Source organism: Silurus meridionalis, chromosome 14, assembly GCF_014805685.1.
Source record: "Silurus meridionalis isolate SWU-2019-XX chromosome 14, ASM1480568v1, whole genome shotgun sequence".
Taxonomy (NCBI): domain Eukaryota; kingdom Metazoa; phylum Chordata; class Actinopteri; order Siluriformes; family Siluridae; genus Silurus; species Silurus meridionalis.
Genome location: NC_060897.1, coordinates 20,905,435 through 20,925,914, shown reverse-complemented (window position 1 = coordinate 20,925,914; position 20,480 = coordinate 20,905,435). Strand labels below are relative to the sequence as shown.

Here is a 20,480-nt window from a genome sequence, read left to right as displayed (position 1 = left end):
TGAAGCGACGTCGTTGTTTTCGTTTGCCTGTGCGGCTTCTTTCGGGAACATGGATGATGACATAGCTAAACAATAAAAGACTTTTATTCCACTCTGTATCTCAGGATTGTTTTTTTTATTGTTTTTTTTGTTTTTGTTTGTTTTGATTTGTTTTTTTCAGGAATCAAGATTGAGAAATAAAGCATTAGCCCCCTTGAAGAGAATCTGAATCTCTTCCATATAAATAAACCTGAACACGCAGGCAGATTGCGAACTAAGTGCTGGTTTCAAACGTGTCCACTCCCTCGCAAGTAATTTTGTGGTGCCTGCACTGAAAGGAAATACTGTAATGAATGATGCGTAACTCGACATAAAAGCAACACCGTATTGAAAAATTTCTTTTTGCTGCAATTTTCAAATAATACGATTTGAAAATGTGAACCTTCAGAAATCTCAACAATGTGGTGCACTTTTTTTTTTTTTATATCACGAGTAGATTTACAATGAAAACACTGACTAATAGATGAAAGGCTAGTCTGGATGCTTGCAGTTATTTTCTGAAAGCAGAGGTGCTGACGTTGCCGGCTCTGTAGCACATGCTCTTACTTGTGATTGAGGGGGAAAAAAAGTTTGACCTCCCCCCGTCCCAAACCCCTCCTCTGGTTCTCTTTGTTGTGGTGGGAGGAATTTCACTGAGGCCTTGCCAAAGCGGCCCGCTTCGGTTTGAAGCCGTGCCATGGCGCTTTGACTTCGTCGGCGACTTCAAACACAAATCTCAGTCCTCGTCCCTTCGAACTATGAACAAGGAGGAGGATGAAGGATTTGTCTAGATTGGTTTGAAAGGCGACTTGTCTGTGTCTGTAATAAGGCTGTGTTGTGCATCTTAAAGAAAAGGTGTGAGGGTGTGGAGATTTTTTTTTTTCCCCCTTCGGCTCTATAGCAGCTCATCCAGTCTTCCCCTTTAAACACACACACACACACACACACACACACACAAGCAGTCACTGTGGATTCGTATATCAGTGGATCAAAGGCTAGTGAAGGGAAGGGAGATAAGGGAGATGGCAGGAGATTTTAGACATGGCTCCTGAGAGAAAAAAAGGAGGGGGTGGGTGTGGAGGAAATACGACAAGAGAACTCCGTGACCTCCCCTCCCACACACACACCAGTACACTTTGCTGGAGGCTACACACTGCACCTGTGAGACAAGAAAAGCCCACATTAAGGAAGACAGGGTCACAACCCATTGTCTCAGAGCTCTGTAATTGCAAAACAGAAAGGCAGACTTGTTGCACACTTTCTGAAAAACAAATACTTCGGGCCGGAAATGAAGGAAATGGAATAGTCCGACCAATCAGAACAGAATGGATAATGGAGACGGGAGGAGCGGCTCTGCAAATGCACAACAAAATAGATTATGGTTTGTTCTAAACAGCAAATATACTGTATATAATCTCTAAGTTTTGATGCAGTGAGTGTCACACACACACACACACACACAGTCTGCTTTCACAAGAACAAGAGGACTGTTGCCTGGCAACCACAGAGGCTCCTGGCCTCGAGAGGTACTTGTCCACACACACACATACATGATTGTGTATGTGCAGGTGTTCACTGGTATCTGGAACAGGAAGATGAAAGCCAAACGTCAACATATCAAAAGAGATCACTTTTGAGGTAAAAATCCAATAAGTACGACTCTAAGCTTGTCTCTAAGCAGGTTAGCACTAAGTGAACAACACACACACACACACACACACACACACACACACACACACACACACACACACACACACACACTTATAGGCTAACTCAATCCAGACACTCAAAAAATGTTAGATGTGTCCTAAAGATGTGAGATTTATTTAGGACAACACTATCAACACTCCTAATACAGTGAAACCTCGGGTTACGAACGCCCCGGCATACGTATAATTCAGGTTACGAATCGCAGTTCATCAAAATTTTTGCCCCTGGTTACGAACAAAATTTCGGGATATAAACGTCGCGCACCAAAAAATCACAGGCAAGTCGGTTCTTTTCTTATCGCCACCCACGCTCTATACACGCGTATCGGGATACGAACTTTTTAGGTTACGAATAAAGTACCAGAACCAATTAAATTCGTAACCCGAGGTTCCACTGTATATGCAACAGGAGATGGAACGACGGGTAAGAAATAAGAAACACCTGAAGACTTGCTGTAACAGGAAACCGATCAACAACGTAATGTCAAGCTACTGGTATCACCGGTACGTTGCTTCTTAACCTGCAATGCCACATTTTGTTTTATTTCTCTTATACAGCAAAAGCTTGCACTGGAAACAAAAACTAAACAAAAACAACAATTGCTGATTAAACACTGATGCTGAGGCTACTCTCAGAACATCTAACCAATCAGAATTTGAGGATTCACATGACGTCTCGAGTCGCAGGAAATGCGGAAAAGCACCTGACCAAATTTGTCTGAGGTAGCCACATGAACAAACGATAATCTGCATGACAATCTGCACATCCTGCACTCGGAATTTGATTATGCTTGTTTTTGCTTTAAAGGTTTTTCTGTACATTCTTGTCCACAGATATTCACCACACACTCGTTCCACTCTATGTGGGTGGATTAATTTCTATAAGTGTCTTTGCAAAAACGAGATCCACTCCATCCTTGAGCAGCTTTGAAGCACCTAGGATCTGCCAATCACATGTCGCCCCTGGGCCCTCTTTCAATCTCAATGCCAGAGGCGGACTGAGCTCTAGCTCCGCCCCCTCTCCCTGGGAAATCAGACACTGTAACCTTGTGACCTGATGAGCTCTAGATTCCCTTGGACGTCTAGTCAGGAGATTTCATCGTGTGCGTCTACGAGAGAGATTCTTGTGATTGACATTTGAATATAATCCTCACGTCACTTCTTTGTTCAAATGAAATCAAGGCACAAAAGTTTGTTTCTGGTTTTTGCAGACTTTGCAATTTTAATTATTTTGCAAAATTACCTCATGCGATCTGCTTTTCAAATGTTACCATGATAACGATGACTACGACGATCTCCAAACCTGGAGAGTGATTCATTTCAGCCCATGAGGTAGACAAACCTGTCTGGCTTTCTTCCCCAAAATGCAAGCAACTGAAAACAAATAGCTGATAGAGATCATATCGTTGAAGTCATCCAAGCTGAAAGTTTCATACGTGACACTGATGTATGCGTTAGCATTTAAACTATGAAAAAAATGTGGTAATTTGGCCATAGGACTTAGATGTGTTTTTTGAAAATCCCATTCCACATTTATTCCCCTTTTTGCAGGGGAAATTCTTTCACTCCAACCCATGTAGATGATATCTTCATGGAGCTGGCTTTGTACGCAGTGGCATTGTTATGCTGGAACAGGTTTGGGTCTCCTAGTTTACGTGAGTGGAACTTTTAATGCTACTAAATCCAGAGACATCCTATACCATTGTGTGCCTCCAACTTTGTGGTAACAATTTGGGGAGGAAAAGTCGGGTGTCCCTATACATTTGGCCAAACAGTGAAATAGTGCAAGCTCATCTATGTCGGTTAGTTGCCTCTGCCAGGGGGTTAATACTCGGCCATAGACAAAGATTTAGCAAAGACAAACTACAGCATATGAAGAAAAGAAAAGAAACAAAAATATCCTGCAAAACTGGGACCTCAATACCTCTGCCAAGTCTAAGAATGTTACAGGAAGTTGCTCAGCTCTGGTATTCTCTTACAGAAATACTATATTATAAACTTATTCAAGATTTTGGGGCTAAAAAAATGTTTTTTTTTTTTTTTTTACTTTCCATATACTTATGCTCATATGGCTCACTGCAAGTGCAATTCATTTCTGCTCGTTTTTCTGACTGTCCCCCCCTCCCACACACACAGACTCAGGGTTACCCATTCAGCAGTACACTCTTAAATATTCATTTGTGGCCACAGCAAGACCCAATAGGGGTATAATGAGGACCACTGGGACACCTGGATTCCCTCGAGACTTTAATCTGGCCTTTTTCGTTCACACACACACACACACACACACACACACACACACACACACAGTCAATACTAATGAATGTTGTGAGAAATGGGACTATATGCACATGCTCACACACACAAAAACAGACCTATCAACTTTTAAGCAGGGTCAAAGTTAACCTCAGTCTAAGTAATTGGATTCGTTATTCACATTTTCCCTGTTTTTTTTTTTTGGAGCAATTTTAATTCACGATTGTGATCTCTCTATATTTATATTTACTGCCCCACGTGCATTACACTTACTTTGTCCATATGTTTTGAGTGAAACCGTATAAAGTTACTTACCCGCTGCACCTCACGTTACATTTGTGACATGAGGAAATTGTCACACTGACAAGCAAACATTTGAATTTTTACAGGGTTTGCGAGTTAGCACAAGCTAACGCTAATGCAGAGGGAACAATGTAGCAGGATGGATTTCAACTTATATGGCATTTTTTTTATCATCTCAGGCTATAACTTCCCCCTACACCACACATCCTTGCCTAAACAACATTAACAGCTTTTAAAATAAGTTAAATATGTTTCTACACTTTGGGGCTTTGTAGTCTCAGTAAATATTTCGAAAAAAATGCTAATTCACAGTTGTTCAGCTAGGTGTATTACAATAACGAACACTATTTATTGATAGTTTTTTTGGTCAATGATAAACTTAGTGACTGCACCTATGGTAGCTCAGATAATCAGATTTTGTAACAAATAGAAATGATTGAAATTGGATTTGGGAACTAAATATATTTCTGGAGTTGGGTGATGTTTAGATACAATAGAAAGAGACTTGGGTGTGTTTTCTTTCATTAGGGTTGACTTTTGTTAGTATATTTACAATATTTAATTCAATTTCAGTTTTATTTGTAGAGTGTTTTTAACAATGGATATTATCCTAAAGCAGCCTTTCAGAGACAGAGGTTATGAAGTTGGAATGTACAAGTTTAGTGCCTATAAGTTTTTTCTTTCTAAGTTTATACCTAATGAGAAAGCCAGTGGCGACTATGACAAGGAAAAACTTCCTGAGATAGAATGTTGAAGAAACCTTGAGGGGATCTAATCTCAAAAGGAAACCCATTCCTCATCTTAGTTGCACCAAATGTCCATTCATTACAGTTCCATCATTGTCAATTATCAGTGTAAGAATATAACTGAAGTAAAAATTGTTGTAATCATTAAAAGCATCAAACAATAAATTGTGCTCTAGGAATTTTAAATGCGATCCACAATAGGTTCCTATAAAACTCAATATATCTGTTTTCTGTTTTAACACAATTTACTTGAAAAAAATCAAACAATGATAAATGGTTTAAAATGTCAAATCCAGATCAATATTACAAACAAAACACAAGGACAGAATATCCATCATAGAAAAGTGTGTAGGTGTGTTTCTTGATGGAAACCTAAACATTTAAAAAGGTTTCATTTAAATCTATATTTTTAGTATAGCATAACAAAGTTCTCATGAGGGTAGTGTGTGTGTGTGTGTGTGTGTGTGTGTGTGTGGCTTTTCTCTTTTTTACCGTCAGTGACTCAACAAATAGAATGAGCAAAGCGAGCGATGACACGGCTGAATGAAAACACACAAACACACACAAACACACACCCCACTGGCATTAGAGAATAAACACCCTAATAAACGCCCACATTTTTTATCTTGTCTGCCTGAGATTAACACACACACACACACACACACACACACACACACACACACACAGATTAAATATGGATTAAGTAGATTTGCATATAAATCGTTTTGCTAAATATTCATCACCCAGTAACTATGCAGTGTTTGTGTGATGTGATGACTCGGTAAAAAAATCGAAACACATTGAAATAGAAAGAGAGGATGAAAATTGTGTAAAAGTTTGTGCACCTTTTGACAAAAATCAAATCTTAATTTGTAAAGCATCAAGACATCATTTGCTTCCACTGTTAATGAAGCTGTATAAATTTCATCTCAACAAAACGCCACATAATTGCTGAATCTTATATGGAGTATGTAAAGATGCACAAAGTGGTCTTCACCAGTGGTCTTTACCATCCCAGGCCCTAAAACTGCAGACTTGGTAGTGTAAACATTTTCATTAGATTGTGAAAAACAAAATGAAAAGGTTTACATGTGGGAAATTTAAAATATTGTTGAAAAATTGGAAAATCTGAGATACGATTTCCTAACTAGCTCCATTTCTCAATTGAATTGACTGAGCACACATTTTTCTTCTCCCCCCCCCAATAGACATTGGTCACAAAGCATATAGATGACTTCAAGAAGAAACCTTGAGAAGAACCAGATTTCAGCTGCTCCTTAAAATCTGTTTAATCCAGAAGCACAAAAAACAGACCCCAATACCACTAGAAATCAGTCCTCCATTAAAACATGTTAAGTGCATTACATTTCAACCGACTTCACTTGATGGATAGTAAAGCATGGATAATGGATTAGGCAGGACAGGTGTACGTTATGAGGGTTTGACCCAAACACACACACACACACACACACACACACGTCCTGTATGCCCACATTACACTCAGTCACATATCATACAGTCACACCTTTGTTTTGTGACCGGATGTTGTTCTGGCACGAGACGAGATCGACCGATTGCCGTCTTTTCATCTTACAGATACAAACAGAACAATCAGAGTCTAAAAGTAGTGAGATTTGGAGCTTGAAGGAAAGACCTCTTATTGAAAGAAGAAAAAAAAAGAAGGAGGGAAAAGGAGGAGGGGGTGTGTGTGATCAGTCTGGACATGTCCTTTCTTTCTTTGTCTCTCATTCGCTTTGACAGCAGGCTCATTCAGCCTCTAAATCACTCCACCTACCATCCTTTTAAAGCAACACAGGTGGGATAAAGACCTGCAGGGACCTGAGTCTTTTTTATGTCAGCAGATAGCAAACCCCCCTTCCCTCGATGCACGCACCAGGACGTAGATATACTGTGTCTGTGAGACGAGAGACAAACAATCGTGTATATTCGTGTTAGTCAATCATAATGGCGTAACCAATCAATTATTTCAGAACTTTAGTTTAAAAAGCTGCATATTAATATAAATGTTGCTTTTATAAAACAGCAATTATAAATGTCCCCCGTTTTTCTTTTACATCCTTGAACATGTTAGTTCCTGTCAGTCATCGCTCACCCTTTAACAGATAGATCTCAGTTCAGACTTATAAGCTAAGAAAAGAAAAGAACTTGTCCTCTTTGATGACTTGCCCATGTTACAAACCACTGGCAATGCAGACTCCTTTCAACAATTCAACTCGTTTTTTTGTGCTCTAATCTTGAATTAACCGTGTATCCCTGTGTAAAGTTATTGTAGCTAAATGCTAACATAATAGAACAAGTATGTTCAGATAACCTACAAAATGACAGAAAACTTTCACCAATCAGATTCAAGAATTCACCCAGAGATGGACAGAATACATTTCTATATACACTCTGATCAGACTGCCAAAACAGTCGTGACCCCTCAAACATCAACAGCATTAACTTTTCCTTTAGCAATTTCAGCTACATGAGCTCATCTGTTGGTTCGCCCCCCATGTGCATTGATGAGCATCGGCCGCCCACGACCCTGTTGCCGGTTCAACACTGTTCCCTGCTTGGACCACTTTTGATAGATACTGACCACTGCACACCAGGAACATCCCACAAGAGCAGCAGTTTTGAAGATGCTCCGAACCCAGTCGTCTAGACGTCACAATTCGACCCTCGTTAAACTCGCTCAAATCCTTTACGTTGCCCATTTTTCTTGCTTCTAACACATCAACTTTGAGGAGAAAATGGTCACTTGCTGCCTAAAATGTCCCACCCACTAAAAGGTGCCATGATAAAGAGATATTACAACTTAATGGAACCTTTTTTTCATTAAAGAAGGACATTTGGCTGGAAAAGTCAATAGTTCCTTTTCCTATACAGTGTGTTTATGTGTCAGATAATATTTTATAAAAAGTTTCACACTAAAACAGCAGAGCGTCCAGATGAGTCAGTGCTGAATAGAAAGGTTGCCAAATCTGTTCGAGTCAGCCTCTGCGTGCGAGGAGGACATTCCCCAAGAGTGATATCAAGGCCTGACCTAGAAGGTAATGCTGAAGTCATCTCAAAGCACAGGTTACACAGCTGAGCAGAATGACAGAGTCTCAAGAAAGCATGTTATGGCAGAAGGGGAAATCGGATTACACAAGCCATTTATTCTGTTATTCTGTAACTGGTGCCGAGTGGCCTTAATGATCACATTCGAGCAAAAATAAACAGATTACTGTCGTAAGGAGGAAATACGTTTCATGGTATGTTGTGCATATTGCACATCGTTTAAAGACTGAAAAAAGAGAATATTCTCTCAGATCTTTTCTCTTTTTTCCTTAAATAAAAAAACCACTCATATTTACTCTTGTTCAAGTGTGTGTAGCCCAAAGGAAAATAAATACATGGCTCCAAGTTTCTATCAAATTGCTTCAAGATCTCAGTAATAATCACTGATCTTCTATCTTCACCCCTTAAAACCTAATAAACCTAAATATATGAACCTTTTGTGTTATTTTTAATTATGGATTTAAGAGCATCCTTATAAACCCCCTCAGAGATGACCTTACTGTCCATCACAGTATACCAGCATGTCGTAACTCCCCTACAAAGACACCACACTAATGACCTTGCTTTCCAACATACAGTTGATGACTGGTTGTCCTGGTTCTCTGAGTCAAGTGATCTGAGTCAGTGTATTTTCAAACCACAGCCAGATGCACTGTGGGAAAATTTCAGGGAGCCTTAATGCACTATGGTGGATTGGCGTCCTAATGGGGATACACTTACCCATAATGCATTGTGCAGCTTGTTTGAAATGAGAGAAACAAACGCCCTACTAACACAGGGGTTGTTTTTTATGCAGTGCTGCCACCTGCTGATTGTTTCCACACAAGCACATCTTTCATGCCATCTTCCAACCTCAAATCAACCTCTCCCAATTCTGAATATATCTATATAAACCCAAACCCAAATATATAAAACCCATTAAAGTTTCAGTCCAGCATTCTGTTCTCCATTGAGACACCTTTTGAAAGTTGCTTTAGATCCAAAGTTTGTCATTGTTTCTTCTAATATTTGGCATTCCATCCAAAAATGTGTTTTCTGCTTGTATACAGATGTATGTTTTTCAGTAACTAGAATTTTAGAAGACCTTTTCAATAGGAAGAAGACCAGAAAATGGTTCTAGACTAAAATCTTGCCATGTTAAGGTGCACAAGAGTCAGTTTGTTGAAACACTGGGCCATTTAGGAAACATCTGAAAATGTTTAACCACCATCTGATACTAAAACCTGATTGTAACTTCTAGTCCTTTTTGATGCAAATCTGAGGTACTCATGAGGCGAAGTGGTGTGTGTTCTGGGAGCTGTTTCCAAATGTATATTTATAGCCATTGTTCCACAGCTGGATGTTGACCAGATGTGAGTACCGGGCTACTAAGCCATTTATATGCCAAGTTTGACAATCATGGGCTTTGCATGAAGAGAGGAAGTCTGAGATGAAGCTAAATAGACTACAAAAGTACTATTACTATTCATCAGTGTCTCAGCGTGATAGGTTATGCAGAGGAATGCAGAGCTAACTTGCACTTATCATCTTTACCATCTCGGATGTATTCAGTAAAATGGATCCGTGGTTGAGTAAGGAGTGAGACCTGACCAAGTTGAGACGAATCAAGTTAAAAGTTCATATCTGTGCTTTAGACTAGAGAAGTGTGAAGTTCATGTTGTATAGCAGTGTGTGTGGGTTTAGGATTAGAGGTTGGAGAAAACCAATCCCCTGGTTCTGCAGAACTTCTAGGTATTTCTCACTTATGGGCTTCCTCCCAAACATTACTTTAGATCTTCATAGATACGGCCTTCTGGTAGACACGGCTTGGTTCCATGTCTGAGGTTCTTAAAGATTCTTCACCAAAGCCAATAATACATACCAAAAGATATTAATTGGACAACACAGGACCAATTTTAATTACTTTTTTAATAAAACAAAAAATAAAAAAGCTATCAGTAATTAACAAATAAACATCAGCTTATAAATAATTAATAAAAATCCATATGACAGACACCTAAAATGAAAGGATTTTATTTTATATGTAGAAACAAAACACGTCTGGTGCAGTATGACCGAAGCATGAGTGTGACGTAATCCGTGACGTCACGCCCGGTGCGGCGGCTGTGGATGATGCTCTGTCCTTCAGCATAGGAAGAAACGAAGGCAAAAAGAAAAAGGAGAAAAGGGGGGCATGGGTGATTGAGACGGATTGGTGTGAAAGACGGGACAAGAGGAGTGTGTAGTGTGGGGGTTTGTGTGGCTTGTGGAACTGGGAATACCGGAAATGTCACCATCTCTTTGTGTCGGAATTGAGCAGTAGAGCTTCAGCATCAGCAACCTGCATCCTCCGTAACCTGATCATCTGTCCATCACCGAGTCCAGGACAGAGGACAGAGGACACATCACCCTGCTGATTTATTCACCTTATAAAATATATATACAGCGATATTTATTTATTCTAAAAAGGAAGCTGTACATCACGTTATCGTAAGTGGCCAAACAAAAAGGTTCTCCATCCGGAAATGCGGTTAATTTAAAAAATATATATATTTCACTTCTAATAATGATAATAAAATGATAATCGATAATCGGTTTGTTTACGCAAGGTGAACCGTGGCACCCTTTGCCGCGACGTCATGACGTCACCGACGCCTCTAGACGCGTTTACCGGAAATGAATACACTCATGCACACGTGTCCATATTTACAGTCTTTTTTGTTAAAAAAAAAAAAAGGGTATTTATTGGGATTTTTGTAATAATCTCGGCGTCTGGTTTATTTCAATTCTCGAAAGCCACACCCTCAACACCTGCTCTACAGGTGGATGTAAATATGGAGAGCTCATTGGCTCACATGAGGCAGCCATGACACCACAGTTCATCAACTTCATTGCAGTTTAGAGCTTCTGAAATGTAGTTTAGATGTGATGCATTATGGACTTATATAAAATACCCCACAATAATAGGTTTCAGATCCGATACTAGATATATTCGCTTGTTCACTACATTTGGACAAAATAAAAAGGGATTCTATATATAAATCTTTAAAGATTTGACCAGGAGTTTTCAAAAGGATGCGTCAATAAAATTATTTTTTATATATCTTCCCGATATCTTCCCGATATCGGAAGAGGCAAAAACCATGCTAACGTTGGTCCAAGGTCAATTTAAAAACTGTGGACAGTGTCCCTGATGGACAAAGAGACAAAGACTGGGTGAATGCTGGCCCGATAATAATAGCAGCCCAAGTTCACTTTGCTAACCGGGTAGGATTATAAACCTACTCCAATTGTTTAGAAATCTGCAGCACGATGAATTTTTTGTTTTTTTTGGTAATGAGGTTATAATTCCCTCATACTTTTTACCCAAAACAAATGGCGTTAATAACCCATACTTTTGGGTTAGTTCAAGTTTAAATCCATCCAAGTGGCTAGCCAGTTAAAAAAAACCATCACAAATCACCTGGCTATGGTTTTAAAACATGGGATAACACTAACATGATTTACTAAAATCACTGAAAGGTCATTTACTAAAGAATTCACAAGGGTCCATTAACACACTACAGTTAATTGCCATTGATGACCAATAAAATGTTGATGCACTTGAAAATCTCACTGGAAACCCATTCAAATATCTGCCTTTCATGGAAGTGACTATGCTCATCATTTCACCTTCCAACATGGCCGTCCAAACCACATTAAACCACACAATTTGTGTATCAATGCAAATTCAAATTGAATTATAACTTGAAAGAAAACATCTGTCTGTGTCAGGTGGTCCAGCGCCCGATGGCCGATGTTCTCTGTGCTCGGTGAGAAGTTGCCAAGCTGGACGAGTTGGACTCTGATCGTTCGGAAACAGCATCACACACACAGCTCCCTCTCGGGTCCATTCAGGAAGAGCAGTATGTAGGCGACGGGACCAAGGAACCTCCCCTTCTGCTACCGCATGCTGCCTATCGGGATGCAGAAACCATCACAGGTCGGTGGAGTTTGTATTAACTTCTGAAGTTTATAGTCACTCTCTCATTACTATTATTATTATTATTATTATTATTATTATAAATCACTGCATGCCTGTGCATGCTATGAGGCATTTGGAGGGTTGAAATATCAATAAATGGCAACAATATTGCTACAAGCGCCTTTGTTCTGTCAGCTATTTTAGAAACACTGCAATTAGCAGTAATGCATTTTATATATTGGGGAATGTTTATTAGAATTGACTTACAAAAGGATGTTTAAAGTGCCTCTGAAATGTTTTGTGATTGTAATCTATACTGGAAGATTTTTTTTAAGTTGATTGAAAAACAATTTTGGGAAAAAAAATTATGGGGAAGAGAATAGCAAAGAGGAACAGCAAAATGGTGTCATCAAACCAAAGAATCTTTTCTAAAAAAGGAACAATAAGCTCGAAATAAGTGATAATTTCCACTAATCGGCATTAACAGATTCTTTTATCTATTTTCAGTTGTCATTTCTTTGTCTTAGGTTCTGCCTCTTTTCCTGGCCATGTCTTAAATATCTTTTTTTCCTTGCTTCTTTTACTTTCTTTACTTCTAGTGTCATACAAAGCCCTGACATACCATACCAGCCACCCCTCTACAAAGGGGTGGCAAAAGGCTGTGGCAATAGATGGCCTTAAATAATAATCCTTACAGGTGCAGGCAATCCAGTTTAATGAGCATGGAGAATTCTGGGTTTTCCTGCACCACCGCTCTTACTTTGCGTTTGTCGACCCCTGCTGGCTGTCGGCGGTGTAGCGCGTCTTTTGACATTTATTTTATTATTTAAAATAGCCATTTTCTGAAGCATTTCTAATCCGCTTTCATTCAGGGTTTTTTTGTATCCACTGTGTGTTTATATATTTATAATGATTTATTTTCTATGACATACCTTCATGTCAAAATCAAATGAAACCCAGTGTGCTGAGATATAGTGAATTTATATCCTTCACAGCGCTGTTGTTCCAAAGCTGCATCAGTATTTGTGCTCTGCGTGTTTAACTGAGTGCCTTGCGTTCTTTCGTACCCTCGTACCTGTGCACAGATGTGTGTAACAGCATCGAGCTCCCTGAGGTGGAGATCATCAGCCTGTTGGAGGAGAAGCTCCCGGTGTACAAGCTGAGAGCCGACAGCGTGTTCGGATATGAGCATGACGATTGGCTGCACACTCCCCTCATCTCTCCAGACACGCAAATCGAGCTGACTGCCGAGCAGATCGAGGAGACCCTCAACTACTTCTGTAAGTGCAGATGTGGTACTGTAGTGCACCATCCTCCTCATGCAGCTTTGGAAGCTTTTGGGTTCAAGCAGAATGCCAGACTAAAGTAGTAAAGCCCCGCTGCATCGCTCTCGTTAGGCTAAAATAAAGTGAGCTCCTTCTATTGCTGTTGATATTTTTGGAGCATATTTGGGACAAAGGACGGCCAGATTTATAAGATCAATGAAGCGCCGGTTACAAGGGCGTTAAAATTAGGCAGAAAACGTATTACCTCATCCCTCTCTCTTTTCTCTCTTTCATTTGCTCTCCTTGCATCTCTCTGGTGTTTTGTGTATCTTCAGCTTGCTTGTGTTTCCAGAGGAGCTTTTTGTTTCAACACGGGTAGAAAAGAGGGGAAAGAGAGAGAGCGATAGAGAGAGAGAGAGAGAGAGAGAGAGAGAGAGAGAGAGAGAGTGGGAGGATGTATAGGAGCGATAGGGATGAGTGCACAGAGCTGGACTGCTTCAACAAGGACTGCACCATTGGTAAAGTGTGTGTGTGATGACATCTCTATTGCATGTAATGATTGTGTAGTGTTTGCATGCATCATCATTCTATTTCTATCATGCTATCCTCTTTCTGTCTTTCAGTCCCTCTTTCTTTTTGACTTGTGTCTCATTGTCTCTTCATCTTTTCCCTTTTGTCCTGTCCTTTTTTTTCATACTTTGCCCAACTTTATAATATACTTTGGTGTCCTAGCTCTTTCACCCCCCCCCCCTTCTATCGCTTTCTGTCTATCCATCTCTACCTGGTTATCGTCTCTCTCTCTTTTTTTTTTTTTAATCTTGCTAGTTTTTGAATTGTCACCTCCCACTCATGAATCTATTTCTGTCTTGCTATCCTCTTTCTCTCTTTATTCTTTCCTACTCCTTGTGTCTTCTCTCTTTCTCTCTCTCTCTCTCTCTCTCTCTCAATCACTATATCTTGTTATCGTCTCTCTTTCTTTTTGCTCATGCTAGCTTGCTTCTCGTTTCTTCTTTTGCCCTTCTTTTTACGATCTTGTTCCCCCTCCTTTTGTCTTTCATTCCCTTCTCATTCCTATATTTATATTACATACTTTTTTGTCACTGTTGTATTCTCTCTCTCTCTCTCTCTCTCTCTCTCTCTCTCTCTCTCTCAGTCTACCACCCCCACTCCCCGCTTTCAATCTAGCTCTGATTTATCAGAATTGTTGGAGGTGTGAACCTGATAATTGAAAAAAGGAAGTGTGTGTGAATATGAAATGCTGTACCTCTGTCTTATAGAGACTGTGCAGTGACCCATTAATACCTGACTAATGCGCTAGATTGACTGCAGCGTATATATAGTGAAGGGAGTGAAACCACCAGAGGGCGCTGTGGTAGAAACTGTTACAGAAAATCTTCACGAAAAATGAAATATTAACAAGAACACAGAGCTTTGTATAATGTGACTGAGGGGCAGGTATTAAACTTATATAAGTGTATTTCTGGCATTTAAAGATAAAAATGAAATCTTTTATGAGGGTTTTGAAATTATTGGCACCCTTCATGTTAATATGTGATTCAAACTTTCCTGAAGAGGGATTTTGGTCAGATGATATCTCTGGCGAATAACAATCTGTTGATGCACAGTTCATGTGATACTAAAATAGTTGCTGTTTTCAGTCTCTAGTTGTTATTTGTATTTGGCCCGTACATTTCCTGCGTTAGATTTGAAGGAAAAAGTACAAATCTGAGCTTTCTTTTAGAATGAATGTCAAAACAGGAAACCATTTCCTGGCATGTTGTGTTTAAAGCTGCAGGGAAGTGTGTGTGTGTGTGTGAGGCTGTGGGAGTTATCTGAGCTGAAGCAGTTGCTGAATGCTGTCGGCATGGCAGCAGTTGCCGGGGTAATGATTGCTGCGATGTTGGCGTTACGAGGATCGTGTCAGGATGTTTGCAGCCGGGAGCTGATTTTCTCATAACAACACTGGAATTGCACTGCTACTGTCATTAATAAGTATGAGAGAAGATTATCTGGTTTCTATGAGGGTCTCTCTGTCCTCTTCATAGTGCTATGTGCTGAACGAGTGGGCCAGATGACTAAGACCTACAATGACATCGATGCTGTCACCAGACTTCTGGAGGAGGTGAGTTGGACAAATCCAGTCCTTCCATCATCTGTGATTGCACTTCATGTTCCATCAATTGTTCCTCTTATACGTCAACAATGATCGTTTTTATCTATTAAAGATTGACTTGTACGTTTTTAGTTGGACGATAAGACATCCACCTGTGTCTTCCACCACAAAGACATTCCCGTGGTGGAAAAACCTCAAGCTACAGCTTTCTCTTAGCACTTAGCACTGACACTGGAGACTCCTTCCATTAAATGTTAAAGAAACATCTCCCTGTAGGAACATTCATGATGTCTTTTAAGTATATAGTGATAATATATTAGAAGTTATGTTTTTTATATGAATATATATACATACACAGAAAGAACGGGACCTGGAGCTGGCTGCTCGGATCGGCCAGTCCCTGCTGAAGAAGAACCGAACTTTATCCGAGCAGAACGAGTATCTGGAGGAACAAGTGGGGAACATTACAGAGGAGGTGAGACGGGTCTACCAATCAGCACGTAGCATTCATTACATTCAATAAACAGGCTGTGAGCTTCTTCATCTTCACAATGAACAGTATGCTAGCTAACCGGCAAATTAGTGTTTCAGACAACCTCTGTTACTCTCTCTCTCTCTCTCTCTCTCTCTCTCTCTCTCTCTCCCAGGTGGCTCAGCTTCATCATGAACTAAATCTAAAAGATGAGCTTTTGCAGTTCTACACCAACACAGCCGAGGAGAGCGGGGAGGATACCACGTCTCCATCGTTAGTCTAAATAAACAAAAATTGTAAAAAAAAAGACAACCCAAAATACATGTTCAAGTGTAAATGTGGCTTTTTCCAAAAAAAACCCCCAAAAAATGGTGCTCCTGCCTTCCCTGTGCATTGTGTAAATGTGTTGTGTTGGTTCCATGCTAATCTTTTCTTGTGTTTTGTTGTGTTTTGTGGGGTCAGAGGTCGGCAGAGCAGGGCACAGTTGCCTTTCCAAAGTGGCTCCAATGTGGACCTGCTTCAAAGGAAACTCAGAGACCTGGAAGAGGAGAACCTCTCTCTCCGTTCAGAGGTATATATATGGTAGTCTGGCACTGGAAAATCCTTCCATATATGTTAAATAAGGATCTCAATACAGTAAATGTTATGGATACCTTCTGACCAATCAGAATCAAGAGTTCAACAAGGTTTCGGTGACTTAACTCGTTGACTTAACTTTCACTTTCCCAAACACGGGTGCTGAAGCGTCGCTGTCCTTTCAGCACCCGTCGGACAGTCGTGTTCGGCATATATATATATATGTGTGTGTGTGTGTGTGTGTGTGTGTGTGTGTGTGTGTGTGTGTGTGTGTGTGGTTCCCTGTTTAGGCGAGTAATCTGAAGTCAGAGACAGAGACATATGAAGAGAAAGAGCAGCAGCTGGTGAACGACTGCGTTAAAGAGCTCAGTAAGTTAAAACAAACCACAAGTTGATGAACTGTCACCACTAGTACTGTTTTAGATTACCTGCAGGTGGCCCTATTTTTCTTTTTATTTGTTGTTTTAATGAATGTCAAAGACGAGTCTAGAAAGATACACAAACTGTCATGAAGTCAGTGTAATTTAAAACTGATCAATATTCAATACTGCTTCCTCGAGCCAGTACTGCCTAAGTATAATAGTGCACAACTAAGACACAGCTTCATTTTACACAAATCTCCACCATAAATCTGCACAATTGTGCTATTAAATTCTCGCTGCTTGCTGCATAACTTGACTCGGAAACCTGATCTCCAGGACAGTCCAGTCTGCAGATCTCCACCATAGCTGAGGAGCTCACCAGGAAGACGGAGGATGCGGCTCGGCAGCAGGAAGAAATCACGTACTTGCTCTCGCAGGTGGTCGACTTGCAGAAAAAAGCCAAAACGGTGAGGCTCGCTTTACTTAGTGTGAAGAAGTGACCCAGAGAAAAAAAATTGCGTTAGTATATTTGTGCGTTTGTGCTTTATAGTGTGCCCTGGAAAATGAGGAACTTTCTCAGCATCTGGTGGCAGCGAAAGACGCCCAGAGGCAACTCACGGCCGAGGTGCAGTGGATGTGTGACATCACGCACATCATTTCTAATCCCTTATAATTTTTTAAATTTGTTATAATTATCTAATTGCTTTTGTTCTCCAAACACACAGCTTCAGGAGCTGGGTGAAAAGTATCTGGAGTGTATTGAGATGCTGCATGAGGCTCAGGAAGAGCTGAAGAACCTGCGCAACAGGAATGTGTCTGGAACTCCGCGACGTTTCCATCCTCTTGGACCGTTCCCTATGGTGTGCACACACACAACATACCAAAAATTGTGTCGTACTGCATAAAATAACACTGTGTTGAAGCCAGAATGTACCCTGGGTGGGACATATAGCATTAGCTAAATAAAGATAGGATGATTTCTCTCAGCCAATCAAATCGAACTTAAAAGAGAAAATGATTTTGATCGGCAAAGCCTGTGTGATCTTGATTGAAATATCAATCTCGTGTGCTTGTGCGTCTCAGGACTCTCTGGCCGCTGAAATCGAGGGCTCTATGAGGATGGAGTTGAGTCATGAGAACCCTGAACAGAATGAGCAAAAGTACGTCTCTTATTTTTCCAGTTTTTGGTTTATTATGGGATGTATTCCAATGCACTGAAACTGGAATTCATGATTAAGCTGTTAAAATGCATCTGCCTCTTTAACTGACTTGAACCATTTCATGTCCTTTTGTAAATGTTTGTGTTTACAGCGTGCGTCATAAGCGTGTGTTCGAGACGGTTAAAAATGTTAACCAGTCAGTCAGGCAACGCTCACCGGCTCCGTCGTCTGCTAATATCCCAGGGTCCAATCAGACTTTCTCGTCCCTAATCCTATCCTCTCCGACAGCAACACTGACAGCATGGCTGCCCTCGATAACCGTGAACAGAGCATGCTCCTGGAGGCGGAGTCGACAGATGCCGGGTGGGTGGGGCTTAACGCTGTCTTTTAGACTCGTTAATTACATATATTGTAAACAAACAAGTTTTATTTACATTCAGGGATGTTTGGGATCTAAAGCCTTGATTCTAAAGTACTCACAATTGAGTACCTGGATTAGAAACAAATTCTTCTGTGTATATGTGTGGCATTTTTCGTCGCTGTCCAGTTCTGGCGGTCCTGAAAAGCATTTCGGCTCGGATGACCTGAAGCTGGCACTGCGCCGGCTGTCACTGCGCAGACAGAACTGCCTGAGCGAGCGGCGTTACTTTGAGGAGGCGCGCGAGAGGAGGCACCGCGATCCTCCACTTCATGGCATCGTGTCTGGAGAGAGCATCATGTCGCTGGGAATATGGCCAAGCCGGCCGTATCTGCCAGACAAGCTACAGATTGTCAAACCATTGGAAGGTGAGAAACTCCACCCATTGTGGGTAACGTACAAAACTGTTAACACGAAGTGTAGACCATGTTAGTCAAAGGAATTCAAATTCTTTCTCTTACCTTCTCTCAGGCTCTGCCACGTTGCAGCACTGGCAGCAGTTAGCTCAGCCTAACCTCGGCGGTATTTTAGACGCCCGTCCCGGTGTCGTCCCGAAAGGTTTCCGGCCTCTAGAACTCGACCTAGAGGAGGTCTATAATTACAGCGACTATGAGGAAGATGAGCCCGGAGAGCAATACTTTCAAAACCTTCCCACCACCACCACTATGGCCAATCCTATTCTTAGCCATGCCCCCTCAGCCTCTCCGTCCCCCTGCCTCAGCACCGGCTACGCATCTTCCGAGTTCTCACGTGAGTCACTCTATGATATTTCCTGCTTTTTTAAAGGAATCTCTTGTATTTTAGTAACTATATACACTTTACAGACTACTGTTTTGTGTAAAAAAGAATTCTGATGAGATTTTATTTGTTTGATTTGCAGTGCATTACCCGGGTAAGTGCATGGCCCACACCAGTTCCACCTACACTTTCACCACCTGCAGGATCCTCCACCCATCTGACGAGATTACCAGAGTCACCCCCAGGTCAGGCGGTGTGCTTATTCACTTCAAATTGTCAAAATGTAAACCAGCGTCGAAACAAAAACATCTAGCATTCATTTTCTTCTTCTCCTCTCTACAGTCTAAACCCAGCCCCGACCACCTCATGTGCCATGTCGTCCAGCCTTCGCTCCACCCCCGCGGCTACCCCCTGCACGCCTCGCCGCTTAAGTCTCTCCCAGTCCCAGTCCTTCACCAACTTACGTGACTCCACCAAGACCTTCAGCACATCACTGGGGCTAGTGCGCCTACTACAGGAACGTGGGATTTCCGCAGCGGTCTATCAGCCACGTACCTGGGACAGGGCGAGCGGTGATGTCTATTTTTCCACCTCTGTCCTTCCTCAGTCATCTCCTCTGGACTCTCAGAAACCCACCACTCCACAAAACTCCCCTGCTCGACATACTCCAAGCCCCCATTCCGTCGATCCGGACAATGCTGCTGACTACTCGTTCAATAGCCCTTCCTATGAAAACTTCCTAGCCTCTAAACCAGCACGATCCATTCTGAAAGAGGTGGCAGGAGGGACCCAGGCGAGGGATTGTGAGAGCCAGACAGATGTCAGCGTGTACAACCTGAACCTGGTTGATAAGTTGAAGAGGCTGGGTTTGGCAAGTCCAGGAGCCAGTGGGATCTCCGGGCCACGCCACATACTGGGCCCTCTGGGTGGCTTGAGGAGGACGGGCTCTCCTTTTACGCCCCTAAACGAGGGATTGAGGCGCAATCGGAGCTACCCAGCCGTGGTTGGAGCGAGCATGGCGATGAAGGGCCCTGGGCCTCAAGCAGACGAGCTGATCCTTGCACCAAAACTTCCCAAGCAGACTAGTCTCAAGTAGATGACACACTGTAGACACCCAAACTACTGTAATATATGTATTTAAATTTATGTTTTACCCTCCACAAGCAAAGTCCTGCCTATTTGCACTAGAGCGTTCTCCTGACTTGCTTATTTTCCCATAACCCTGTGTTTATATTCTGCACCTGAGCACCTAAAGCCAAAAGTCTAGCTTCCACACACAGCTTCTCCTACATACACTTAGGAAGAAATACGCAACCACCAAGCACTTAACACACA

General features: G+C 41.4%; 1 protein-coding gene and 1 long non-coding RNA gene across 2 annotated transcripts in view; one reads left to right on the top strand and one right to left on the bottom strand.

Annotated features, from left to right (window-relative positions):
- Positions 1 to 11,483: 11,483 nt before the first annotated feature.
- Positions 11,484 to 12,681, bottom strand: LOC124396533. Its single transcript, XR_006927791.1, has 2 exons — positions 12,309 to 12,681; positions 11,484 to 12,033 (listed from the first exon to the last, which is right to left on the bottom strand). It is a non-coding gene; the product is annotated as an uncharacterized LOC124396533 (long non-coding RNA).
- The window catches only part of trak1b (trafficking protein, kinesin binding 1b), a 9,116-nt gene continuing 562 nt past the window's right edge, over positions 11,927 to 20,480 (top strand). The window contains 17 exon segments of the mRNA XM_046865633.1: positions 11,927 to 12,059; positions 13,127 to 13,321; positions 15,352 to 15,428; positions 15,778 to 15,894; positions 16,067 to 16,164; positions 16,354 to 16,462; positions 16,758 to 16,836; positions 17,166 to 17,296; positions 17,380 to 17,454; positions 17,555 to 17,689; positions 17,913 to 17,989; positions 18,141 to 18,265; positions 18,268 to 18,352; positions 18,537 to 18,775; positions 18,879 to 19,157; positions 19,288 to 19,390; positions 19,488 to 20,480. The exon segment at positions 19,488 to 20,480 is cut by the window's right edge and continues 562 nt beyond it. Of these exon segments, the coding sequence (XP_046721589.1) occupies positions 15,378 to 15,428; positions 15,778 to 15,894; positions 16,067 to 16,164; positions 16,354 to 16,462; positions 16,758 to 16,836; positions 17,166 to 17,296; positions 17,380 to 17,454; positions 17,555 to 17,689; positions 17,913 to 17,989; positions 18,141 to 18,265; positions 18,268 to 18,352; positions 18,537 to 18,775; positions 18,879 to 19,157; positions 19,288 to 19,390; positions 19,488 to 20,241 (2,457 nt within the window). The 5' untranslated portion in view covers positions 11,927 to 12,059; positions 13,127 to 13,321; positions 15,352 to 15,377 and the 3' untranslated portion in view covers positions 20,242 to 20,480.